Consider the following 12,310-nt stretch of genomic DNA (forward strand, 5'->3'; position numbering starts at 1 on the left):
GTAACCTTTGCAAGCTCGAAAAATCAGTCCTAGAAAAACCAGGCGTGTATAAGCCGAACCATTCACGTTTTACAGTCTGCAGCATGCTTCGCGATTTTGCTCTCGTCAATGCACAATATTCGCAATTTCGTAAGCGTAACCTACGCTTTTTCAAAACATCAACGCTATAATAGTCTATATAAATTATAATGCCGCATCCCGCAAGTGTGACAACAAACCCGTTCACTCGCCGGTTTCTAGCCCACGCTTCATTGACTTGCCGCCATTGTCTGGTAGCCCTGCAAAAAAAGGAAAAAATAATAAACTCATGTTATGACGATGGTGTGAACCATGAGATGTCCATGGTAAACTTTAGAGTTAGACAGTACTACTGTATACTTGCAAACGCTTGTAAAGGGAATAGCCTTAACACTGTCGAGAGTAGTCACATAGTTAAACAATTTCTTCGCAAAACAGCAAGAAAAAGTTTCACAATGTTATAATGAGTATTCATAGCCACCCAATTTTAAATCTGCTCCAAACAAACTTCATGGGAAAAATAACAACTGGCATTGATGTTGATGACATCAACGTATAGATAATTTATCCGTCTTGCGTATGTTGTTCAATGCGCTGTGAGCCGAAATTGTCACATTTCGTTTGAGTTTAAGTGCTGTTTTCTAGGTTCTTTACAATGTATATGTGTTTAAGCACTTTTTATATTCTGGCGTTTGTCAGTTTTTCATGTGTAATATGCACAGGAACAGGAGTGTATGACAAGCAGCCAACATTTAAGGATGGCAATATGGTTCGGGATTTAGAGTAAGCACATTGCTGGGTGTAGAAAGTAAATGCATATTTCTTAATCTTAAAATTACACTTTAGGTCAGGTTTTTTCAACATAAACTATTCTCTACTTAGCTTGTAAGTTTTGTGTAAAAAAGTTAACAATAAAAACTATATTTAATGACTAACCACTACGACTACGGTATAGGGCAGTGCTTCTCAACCCCTGGGTCGCGACCCAAAAGTGGGTGGCCATTGGTTTGGGTCGCCGTCGCCAATTAAACTAGTCCACAAAGTCGTTCGATAACTGATTGATTACCTTACTCTATTCATTGCATATCGACTGTTTGTTGACGTCATGCTGCATTGTTGCGGAAACACAAGTGAAGAAGCATGGTGATGGTTATTTGCGACTTTAGATTAGCTACGTTCGAGTCAAGGCTAAATATTTGTAAATACCCAAATTTGGGTGAAAAAATTGGGTCGCCTCAGGATCGCTATTAATTTACGTTTAATATTTGGGTCGCCGCAAAAAAAGTTTGAGAAGCACTGGTATAGGGCATAAGCCTACTAAAGCTGCTTAATTATGAGTAAACTATACTGGCGATCTTCCCATTCATTAATTATTTTTGAACAGCATATTCTTTTTTATGCTTTATCATATACTGTTAGTAGCCATAGTTTTCGCTCCACACAGCTAATGCCGAGAAGTACACTATACAATAGCCTACCATCTTCAGTGTTGTTCTTGGAGCACACATTTGGGGAGCGGCTTGTGGCTTAGGAAAAACAACCTAAAAATAATTTTTAAGTAGTCGATTGTTTTCGATTATGTAATTGCAAACTAATTTCCCACAGACACTTGAAGAAAGAATTAAGTGGATTGGTTGATGTAGCAGTCGATTCTATCAGCTATGAGCATATGGAATTTTACTTTTTCAGGTTAGAAATATCAAAGCGTGGGTTACACGATTTTCTTCAACTTTCTCTAAAAGTTGTACGACGAACACTTGTAGTAGGTTTGTCTCACGACAGGCAAGGATTGCATTAAAAAACTCATATGAGTGTCTTTTAGACTTCACGACCTAAATAAAGATGGAAGTTTAGATGGAAATGAACTCTATTCAGCCTTGACGGAAACATCTTCCAAAGTGGTTCTAAACATAGAAAATGCCACAGCAGAAGAAAAGGAGAAATATTTCATAGGTTGGCCCATTTTGTGGGCTACTTCTCAATTTTCTGTAGATTCATATTGCACAAAACCTTGATTTAGCTGATGAAATTTTAATTACAGATGCTGTTGATGTTTTATTAAAAGAAACAGATGAAAACGACAATGGTTTAGTATCATGGACTGAATATTTGTCTAAAACTCGAAGCTTTATCGACATGTAATAATTATTTGAATTAAATGCTGCTTATAAACTGTAATCTGATTTATTCTTTAAAAACTTTTATTTTCATTTTTGAAAAAAGTTTCCAGCTTTATTTTTGCAATAAAACATAATAGTGTAATTGTAACAGTTTCAAACAAGGTTGTACCACTTTAAAAATAGAACGCGTTATTAGCAAAATGTTAGTAAGATATTTATGTTTCGTGCTTGCTTGTGAAAATGACGTAATAAAATTATACCGACAGGTTACCACCATGTCGTCACGGTTGACTGGCGGTGTGTTGACATCCTCTCTTCGCCACTCCGCCATCTTGCTCGTGCGTGCGCGGTGGAGAATGGCAGCTGTATTTCTTTTAAATACTTTTTACTCGTAATTAAAACATAGTAAGGAGTGACGCTCATCTAAAGAAAATACACGCATTCAAGACAAAAACATGCAGCGAAGCATTACGTACAACTGAGCAATAGATAATTAAACAAGCAAAATTATTAGTTTAATAGCGGAAGGCTCATGCAGTTCTCTTTCGATTTTAGACATTTTGAGAAGGCGAGGCGACGTGCACCAAAGAGTACTTGGACTCGACAAACAAGTTCATAAGTGCTATTAGGTTCACAGGGTCATGATAATATAGTCTTAAAAATAGGATATTAGTTACCGTATCGCAACAGGAGTACGATGTTATTTTCAACCGTTCGATACGAAGTTCATTTTTACTGCACTTATTTCAGAGTACAGGAGATAAGTAGCGCATAGAGGAGGGCCGTTGTATGGTGAAAAAAAAGAAAACCGACGGCGCTGTTTCTCTTCACTCATAAGCGCTTTTCTCCTATTGTTAAAATGTCGTGAGAAAATTCACGAAAGCGCATCAGAGAGTCAGCGCGTCTCACGTAAGGTTAAAAAGATAGTTAATGAGCAAAGGCGTCAGCAGCGCTGAAAGAAGCCGGCAAGAAAGAAACAAACTATTAATAAAAAGGAAACAGTAATAGTGAAGAGTGACTTTTTTGGAAACAGAGGCAGTAATTCACTAAATCTGTTTACAAACTAGCCTATATATAACTGCACGTGTTGTAGTTGCGCACACGTCTCGGGTTAGCGGTTGTTAATTTGGGTATTGGGCTTAACGATAAATTATAGGAATTTTGTAATCTGACTGTGCTCATGTTCAATGCTCACATCACCTTTTCTTTAACATATCTTGTTGGGAGATTACACAATTTACCTAACTTAATTATTATAATATAATAACCTAAATCTATCTTCAAATCTAAATTTAATTCCAATAAAACCTTAATAAGCTAAAATCAACTTTTTGCATGGCTTTTCTGCTAAGCTAACCGCATATCTTTAATAACAGGCAGTGTGACCTACATACAATGAAATATTCACTCTCATTGACCAATTTACAACATTCAAAACAACTGGATCAAAAAGTTTGCTCTGTGTGTGACTGGTAAATGAGCCTCAACTAAAAGTGTTTTCGCAAACTTTCAATAAAAATCAGCTTACCTGTATTTACAAGTATGTTAGAAAACACAACAAAATCATTTTTGTTATACTGATACTTCTTTGGGCAAGGCATTAACAACACTTGTTCCTGTTCAGTGGGCCTGGCTGACAGTTCTAAATGCGGGCAATACTATATAAAAAAAAAGAGAAAAACGTGTTACAATCGGGCTTGACCAGGGCTTGAGCGATGAGAAATCATCGCTTGGTTTAAGTCGTGCAAATGCTTTCCTCAGTCCGGGGAGAAAGATTGTCGTACCATACTTCAAGTTTACATAAATGCAACACTTCCTAATTTTTTTCAAGAAAAATACCCACTGCAGCTTTCCACTTTCACAACACTTTCATTCTAGATTCAATGTGAATTTATTCGCCATGCCATAGTTTACCCACCATCTTTCAGCACATTTGTATCATTGCTATCTTGCATGTTCTAAGCTACTGGGTTTTGACACCTATTTTCCATTTATTAATATTTCATGACCATGAACATGTTTTTATTGTATCATAACTAGAGCAAGTTTTTGTTACATTAAAATCGTGAGAAATTTGCATTTAGTTTTAACAAAAGTTGCATTTATGCACAAGCATTTTAAACGACAGTGATTTACTCAAGCGATTTATTTACATATAATGCTAATTATATCCAATATTATCTGGGGGAAGATCTTGGCGATCTTTTGCCAATAGTTTGCGTAGCATGCTAAAAATTCGTTCCACAGTGCATGAAGTTGCTTGGCAATTTAACAATTTGGCACACAGTACTGGACTGATGTTTGGCCAGGTCATTTTTACAATTGTTTTTAGGTCACTATTCAGTTCGAATCGGTGATCCAAATACAATTTTGCATAATACTTCATAAAAGTTGTATGTAAAAAAGAATTAAGCTGCGATATAAAATTCCTAAAACACTGTACTACATAAATTCTGAGTATTTAGGAAGCGGTAAAAAAAGTTGCAAAAACTTGCCCTATTCATAACGATTAACATCGTAATTTTCACTCAACGCAGCATAGCCTAAAGATGGCAAAAAGCTAACTAAATGATATGGATCAGTTTTTCTGATAGAATAATTGTTAAAAAATGTGATTTGGCTTTTTAGGCAGTTCAGCTAAATGTCAGGATGTTTTCAAATTGTTTTTTTTTAAGAAATAAAACATACTTTTATGCTTTTTCTTAACATATTTATTTAGGTTGAAGGCAATTTTATACACGAATTATGTTACAATTGTTTCACCTTGTGTTGTTGAACAACCCAGTTTGACCACAAGTTAACTTCATTTTTCATTGCGCTTGTGATGAAGGTAGAAGTACATTCATTATAATTGGACAAAAATACACTAAAAAGGCTTGAGATTTTAAACTCACGGGAGTCTATTTAGCATTTTTCCATCTACTTCATGGCATTCAGAGCATGTGTTTCAAGCACAAATGTATGTACATGCCAATCGTTGTATTGTGTGTTTTTTTTTAATTTCTTTCTTTGGGTGCAGCACGCTACCACTCACTACTTTGGGTTTATTGTCCAAAAAGGTTGGAAACCCCTAGCATAAGCAAAATAGTTGTCACTAAAAAACGTTGTCTTAGAAAATATGCAATTAACAATCATATTCAGTACAACTTTGCAAGGATTTATATTATTCATCTCATCTTTGATCACTTCATAATCATGATAATATTATTCCATCAACCTGAACTTAATCTATGATATATATTTTTGATCAGCTGGATAGGTTTAGGCATCCAGTTGTTTCACTATTCTGCTCTCCTTGAGGTCTAACAATGAGCATGTTGGCTGGACCAAGTCAAACAGGGATTTTTACGGTCAGCATAAATCCCTCAATGACTACACAAGTGATTTCTCCATCAACATTATCAACCGTTCCATCACTGCAAATTCTGCCACAGCCTGTACAGCAAGTTACGCAACGACAGATGCCACAAATAGTGTCATCTGGACAAGTGGTCAATCTTACTCCAGCTACACCAATCCGTTCCTCACCTCCTAACGGCAGCAAAACACACACCTGTTCGTTCTGTCACAAAAACTTTAGCTCAAGGTTTGTTTTGATTAAAATTCAGTTGAAAAATGAAACACATTAATTTTAAGCTCAAGAGATCCATTAAATTACTTTGATGCATTTGAAGTTGATAAGACTCATTTATTGATATGCAAGAACAGTTCAGTTGGTTTAAGTTGAAGTTGGTTTCCTATTTGCTGCTAAATGGCTCAAAAATATCATAGCAGTTGTGTTCATGTCTAGGTACAATGTAACACGCCATGAGAAGATTTGTAAAGCCAATACCAACCTTGTTCCACAACAGCAGCAACAGATGATACCCACCAACAGCATTGATGGTGGTAGTGCAAAAGCATTTCAATGTGTATATTGTCAGAAAACTTTTGGAACGCAGGATACGTTGAGTCGACATCAAAAAAAATGCAAAGTATGTTGCAGCATATTTCACCATTGACTTAACACTTCACCTGAACTCGAATCTCGAGCACAGAGTATGTAACTAGTATATTCATATATGTATTTTCTCCATTTTATTTGCAACTCTGTAAGTGTCATAAATTAACAAATGCATATCAATTTTTTAGAGTACTTCAAACATGCAAGTTCAAAGTCGTCCCCAAACCCATGTTGGACACAGCCGCCGTGTTCATATCTGCAGGTATTGTGCGAAAGAATTCAGTACAAAATGGAATGTTATTCGACATGAGCGCCTATTCCACGACCCTAACAATGACCCCGTTATAGTGCCGCAATCAGTTGCTAATGGTGTAACAACCATGCCTGTGGCAGCACCAGCTGGCAAACCTGAGAGGTTAGTAATCTTCTTCTAATTGTTTACTTTGTTGATGGATGAGTAGCCTAACAGTGAATACATTTAGTGTAAAAACTTTGCAAATTGTCTTTGTTGAAATTTAATGCTTGTCGACATATTAAGATGCGGTTCAGTAAACGGCAACAATCAATGAAATATGACATTTGCACATCTATATCTTCTCTTTTGTTTACCTGTTGGAAATATACAAAAAATTAAACTTAAACTTAATCGTATATTTAAAGGTATTGCCGTTTCTGTGGAAATTATTTCAGCTCAAAGTACAACGCAATTCGTCATGAGAAGATTTGCACAAGAGTGCTAGAAAACTCAGCCAACAATCAGGAGCAAACCAATCAACAGCAACAACAAGCACAACAGCACCAGCAACAATCTCAGCAACAAACTCAACAACAACAGCAACAAACAACAATGCCAAAAACCATTCAGGTAAAGTATCTCGATGAGTGGTGGTGGAAAAAAAATGTGGAAATGTTGCCTAGTTTTAAAACAAATTTGCACAAAATAAATGAACGGCCAGTTAAAATTGAATTATTAAAGAGCACTTGTGTTTGGTTTTTAACATCTTTGACTTAAATTTATCGCTTTATTTCTGGACTGTTTTTTTTTTAATGCAGAGTGCAGTCTTTCAAGGAGCAAACATAGTGTCATCTGTTCAAAGCCAGCCCCCACCACTTATTCTTGCTACAGCACAATCACAACAAATACAACAACAGCAACAACAACTTACCCAGCAACAGCCACTGCAACATCAGATTGCTCAGGTTCAACACCAAGCCAACCTACAACAAACCAATCTGCAAAATACTCAACAACAACAGCCACAACAATTACTTCCACAGCAGGTAAAATATGGTGTATATTAATGTAGGTGTTGAAAGTGTGTTGTTATGCTTTGATTAAATACTGCATCAACATGGTATTTGTGTTTCTCTTTATGATAGCTAAGCTGTCTCACATTCTCAAGTAATATTTTAAATGGCTGCTTTCCAGCAATTGCTTTTGTGCTAAGTGTGGCAAGTAATCAATAATCACCCATCATTGAGTGTCAATCAATAAATCAATCAATCAATCAATAATCACTCTTGAAACTCTTCTTGTTATAGACGATGCTCGTGATCGAGCAGCATCCAACAACACCCTTCCACGTGTGCAAATTCTGCAACAAGCAGTTCACTACACGTTGTGACCCGGTCGGCCATAATCTCATGCCAACTGTTGCCACCATCACCGGCCAGCCAATGCAGCTCCCCATCGGTTCATCAGCTGCTCAACTCACTGGCTTAGTTACACCAGTAATGGCATCGATACCGCAAGTGGTCAGTTCATGCAATTTTAATGTCAGCCCCGTAACAACGATTCATGAATGAAGATCATGATATTCATAGTATTATCAAGAACAAGATTATACGTCTACATGCCACTTGTTTTCGAAGTAGACAAGTTGCTAGTTTCTCATCATTATCTAATATCTTGACCAGTTATTAGCCTAGTAACTTACTTTTTAATAGCAATGGTAGTTTTGATTAATTTAATGATTTAAATAAGTTTAAATATCATTCCAGACTTTGGTGCAATCGCAGCTTCAGCAACAAGGTGGTGCCTTGCAGGGCCAAGTGATTCAAACGCAGCTGCAACAAGAAAAAGTGCAGACCCAGCAGGATAACACGGCACAACAACCAAACAGTCAAACTGTTCAGGCCAGCCAGCAGCAGCAGCAGATAGCTGTACAACAGCAGCAGCAGCAGCATGTTCAACTGCAAACACCACATCAAACTCATATGGTTCGAGCTCAACCAATCCGCCAACTGCCACAACAACAGGCCGACAACACCCAGCAACAAGTGCAACAGCATGGTGACCCACAAAGCCAGGGCGATCGGCAGCATGCATGCAAGTATTGCGAGAAGCATTTTGCCACCAAGTGGTACGTCGAACAACACGAAAAAATCCACACGGGAGAGGCAGACATGTGCAAGCAATGTGGCAAGTATTTTGTCACACGCTGGCACCTAGATAAACACATGAGAGTACATATGTCTGGGGGACCTAACGCCAAGAAGCAGAAGAAGGAAAACTCCCCATCAACAACAACTACGATTATGGCATCGAATAATACAAACCGAGTTGAGGAAATGGCCTACCCTCAGATATTAGTGGGTCACAGTGGTGGTACTGCAGTAGCTGGAATCAGACAAATCTCTACTTCTTCCGGAAACGTCACAGCGAACGGTGGCAATGAGCTAACACAGACATCAAGGCCGACATCAGCCACTTACGTTCAATCCACAGACAGAGGACAGTATTTTTTACCTAACGACCAAAGTATTAATCAGACTGTGTCAGCTACAGTTCCATCATCTCAAGTCTCTGTCCATTCGGAACAGCAATCAACGGTTGATAAAAGCCAGATTGCAAACTCATTATCTGTGTCGTATACTCTACCCTGATTGCCAATAAGTTTTGTTTTTCAATTTATTACAATGAAATTTTTAATAAACTTACGCAATTTCTTCTTTCTGAAAGTCAATCAATGTTGTGCAGAAACATTATCAAAGGACTTATGAGATGCACTTAATCATGCCATTATAAACATGTGAGGTTCCAAAATTTTTGAAAAGCTTGATGCAATCTTCAGTAACGAAAATGTTTGTTAAAGACTCAAATTTAATGATTGTTCTCATGGAAGTTTTATTTTTGTGTGTTCGTCAGGAAAATAAGACGCGCTTTGGATTTGAATTATCAACAAACCTATTGCATTTTCAACTCTTAATTGTTTTTTTTATTGTTTCATTTATTAGTGCTGTACAGATCTATTCATATCATGGTACTATTTTATAGAGTTTTCAGATAAAAACTGAGCAGTTTGTTTGATTATGTGTCAAATTTCTTCCCACATCAGAAGGTCTTGTCTGACATACTTGACGTTAATAAATAAATAAAATTATAGCGGATATATTGAAAGGTGAGGTAAATTCCATGAAGGCAGAAGATTCATTCCCAGGAACTTTCTTATGTCACTGTATATTTGTTATCAGTGGTTACATATTTTTAGGACGCAAGAAAGCTTGAAAATTGGGATTTCTATGATCTTTTAGGACTTGAATATATAGCATCAAAAACCTTCGAGGCCAGTGTAGCTGGCGTTAAGTTACAGCCTCGAAATTATCTCCACAGATGCCTAATTAAACACATGCATAAGTTAGATTTTATGTTTGAAAATTGTTTATATTTTGACGCAAAATTTTAAGTGTTGAGCTTAACAAGTTAAAGCCAATATACGTGCAAAATTTCAAAGAATCACACATGGTATTTTTAACTGTGTTTTTACTAAGGCACATGTTTGTAAGAAAAGCTGTTTTATTTGACTATAGTACATAAGAAAGCCCCAGGTCCGTTCATTAAGGGGCTTGCCTGGTAATCATCAGATCAGGATTCGAATCCTGCACAGTTGATATTTCAAAAACCTTTCTCACCACCACCTAGGGCACTGGCTCCTAACTTTTTGCTACTTGCTGCAATAATTACTTTTTTCACGGGCATCCAACTTTAAAATTGTTATGTATTAAGCGATTTATGAGGACCCCATAGTCACAGATTCCTTGCACTATCTTTACGGACCCCAGGTTGGGAATCACCGATCTAGGGTGAAATAGCGTGGGTAGGCACAATGCCAGAGTCAAAGGAGCTAGCCACCTTACTCTGATTAATGCAGATGGCTCAAATCAGTGAGAACCTTAACTTCTTATCTCCTGTTGTTTGGAACTCATCTAAATTTACAACATGTACAGGGCACACCAACCAGGGATATTAGCATTTTTTTAAGGTCTGGCATATATTTCATTTTCAGTTCACAATGACCTACTAAAAACCCAATAGTTCAAACAGAACATGACTTTAATTTTTTAGTTAGTACAGTTAGTAAAATTACCATCAGACACTGCTATCATGAAATAGCCGTAAATTTAACAAAAAAATACCATCATTGGCTACCTACATGTTTTAGAAAACACTTAGCTAAGTTCATGCATGAAACAGATTTTCAAAAAAAAAACAAAAACACAATGCAACATTATCGTCGTTTCAAAATTTAGCTTGTAGCTACTGCCTACCAGTTTTTGGCGCCCATGCTTACTACTAGGTTAACAAATGTTTCAGTGTTAAATATTTCCAAAAGTCGACGCTTTGCAGCAAACTTAAGCAATGGAGCTACCCTTTTGATATATAGCACATGACTTTGTTTGCGACAAAGTAATTCCAGTGTAATCTGCAAACCATTTTCATGTTGATTCCAATCTAAAATTTCTATTTTCGTGTAGTAGGGCACCTCCTCAGCCAAATTTTCAAGCATTGCAGAACGCATGGTGTCTGTTACTATGTCGTAAGGACTTGCATCTGTTAGAACATCACTGTGAAATTTCCAAGGTTCTGATAATGCTTTCATGAAAAGGTAGTTTTTAAGCTTTTCAGTCTCTTCTTTTTCCAGTGCAGAAATAACAAAAACATCTTTAAAATTTGGCCACCCATGACAACTTCTAAGTTGATTCAACAGTTTAGCTTCTGTTTTATTTGCAGTCTCAACTTCAGTTGCACTTGAGTAAGTTTTCTTGACGTGAATTGTTTCTATCACTTTGCTCTCAATAGCAGGCAAAGCGATGGGTTTTAATCTATCATTATCCTTGGTGACAGTCTTACAGGGCACACCATCAACAAATCCAGCAGTTAGTATGTTGATTAGAGGAAGCAGATTCAATCTGTCAGCCACACAATCAACTTTGTTGAGAACCAATATTGCAGGAACATGAGAAAATTTTGTCAAATGCAACAGCAGTTCCGGCTGCAAAAAGCCATTTCTTAACCTTCGTGATGTTAAATCGGCCACAACCATGCACAAATCTGCTCGGCGAATACATTCTGCAGGAAGGTGTGCACTACGGAAGGTTCCTGTAACTTTTTTGGATTTTTTACGGTTGTGAATTCCTGGAGAATCCTGAAATTCAATCTGAGTCTCTCCACTTGTGAGAACGGCAAGCGTGTTCGCTCTGGTGGTGTCAATTCTACTGGAAGTGGGAAGAAGTTGACGATTCACCAGCGTATTTATCAATGTTGATTTTCCAACATTTGGCATTCCAACAACACCGACTCGAAGCCTTTTAGGATTAAGTGGTTGATCTGGTGTGCGAAATAATAATTCTTCATGCTGCATATCTCCTGGTTGCATAAATGTCATATCATGGGCAGATGTTGAAGAATGCATTACCTTGCTTGAATGACCACATCCTGCACAAGTTACAATGCTTAAAACGGCAGAAAATTCTTTTGAAAACTTGAAAATGTTAGGTTGCCTTCTTAGCATCCTGATATCGCTGATTAAGTGCAAAACCTAAATGAGCTATGTATATAAATATTGCATAGCTTTCTAAAAAGAATCATGAGGTAAACATGAATGTAAAAACAAAACGTGGTATAAGCAGATGGTATTACATGATAATTCTTATCTCTTATAATACATTAAGGAAAGTCTTTGCACGATTTAATCCCAGTCATGAATCTTTATCACTCGAGCTCCTGTCATTGAGCTAGACTTTTAGATAGGAAAGTTTACCATTTTTGGCGAAAACTTTTAGTACAAGCAAAATAGCAATTATTATCATACCTGTGCAAACAAGTACATGCAAGTGCTTAGGCTAATGAGAATCATACACAGTTAGACATTGTAGTGTCCGTATTAGCGCCACCATGTAGTTACTATTTGTGTTATGTTGGAAGCACTGCGTTCTTTGTTGCGACCTT

The 12,310-nt window shown here is 37.0% G+C and overlaps 3 protein-coding genes across 4 annotated transcripts; 2 read left to right on the forward strand and 1 right to left on the reverse strand.

The window, feature by feature from the left end:
* Positions 1-619: 619 nt before the first annotated feature.
* On the forward strand, positions 620-2,427 carry LOC143470779 (multiple coagulation factor deficiency protein 2 homolog). The gene is made up of 4 exons (XM_076969046.1): positions 620-801; positions 1,624-1,707; positions 1,841-1,971; positions 2,060-2,427. Exons 1-4 carry the CDS (start codon positions 674-676, stop codon positions 2,158-2,160), a joined length of 444 nt encoding a protein of 147 aa, XP_076825161.1. The 5' UTR covers positions 620-673; the 3' UTR covers positions 2,161-2,427.
* Positions 2,428-5,187: 2,760 nt separating this feature from the next.
* LOC143471060 (uncharacterized) lies at positions 5,188-9,434 on the forward strand. Of its 2 annotated transcripts, none has more exons than XM_076969398.1 (7): positions 5,188-5,724; positions 5,929-6,112; positions 6,270-6,496; positions 6,772-6,946; positions 7,135-7,362; positions 7,624-7,836; positions 8,083-9,434. In XM_076969398.1, exons 1-7 carry the CDS (start codon positions 5,447-5,449, stop codon positions 8,965-8,967), a joined length of 2,190 nt encoding a protein of 729 aa, XP_076825513.1. In that variant the 5' UTR covers positions 5,188-5,446; the 3' UTR covers positions 8,968-9,434. The 2 variants fall into 2 exon arrangements, with proteins under 2 accessions (XP_076825513.1, XP_076825512.1); XM_076969397.1 differs by having other exon boundaries at positions 5,189-5,724; positions 6,742-6,946.
* An 891-nt stretch (positions 9,435-10,325) lies between these two features.
* LOC143471196 (GTPase Era, mitochondrial-like) lies at positions 10,326-12,009 on the reverse strand. Its single transcript, XM_076969591.1, has one exon. The coding sequence runs from the start codon at positions 11,871-11,873 to the stop codon at positions 10,626-10,628; it is 1,248 nt and encodes a 415-aa protein (XP_076825706.1). The 5' UTR covers positions 11,874-12,009; the 3' UTR covers positions 10,326-10,625.
* Between the last annotated feature and the right edge of the window lie 301 nt (positions 12,010-12,310).

The sequence above is a fragment of the Clavelina lepadiformis genome, chromosome 9, assembly GCF_947623445.1.
Source record: "Clavelina lepadiformis chromosome 9, kaClaLepa1.1, whole genome shotgun sequence".
NCBI lineage: Eukaryota > Metazoa > Chordata > Ascidiacea > Aplousobranchia > Clavelinidae > Clavelina > Clavelina lepadiformis.

Bases quoted from the DNA above. Each gene is read 5' to 3' on its own strand.
- LOC143470779 (XM_076969046.1), top strand. From the start codon at position 674: ATGTATATGTGTTTAAGCACTTTTTATATTCTGGCGTTTGTCAGTTTT. The intron at 802-1,623 runs GTAAGCACATTG...AATTTCCCACAG, and splicing joins AATATGGTTCGGGATTTAGA to ACACTTGAAGAAAGAATTAA. The intron at 1,708-1,840 runs GTTAGAAATATC...AGTGTCTTTTAG, and splicing joins ATGGAATTTTACTTTTTCAG to ACTTCACGACCTAAATAAAG.
- LOC143471060 (XM_076969397.1), top strand. From the start codon at position 5,447: ATGAGCATGTTGGCTGGACCAAGTCAAACAGGGATTTTTACGGTCAGC. The intron at 5,725-5,928 runs GTTTGTTTTGAT...GTTCATGTCTAG, and splicing joins CACAAAAACTTTAGCTCAAG to GTACAATGTAACACGCCATG. The intron at 6,113-6,269 runs GTATGTTGCAGC...TCAATTTTTTAG, and splicing joins GACATCAAAAAAAATGCAAA to AGTACTTCAAACATGCAAGT.
- LOC143471196 (XM_076969591.1), bottom strand. From the start codon at position 11,873: ATGCTAAGAAGGCAACCTAACATTTTCAAGTTTTCAAAAGAATTTTCT.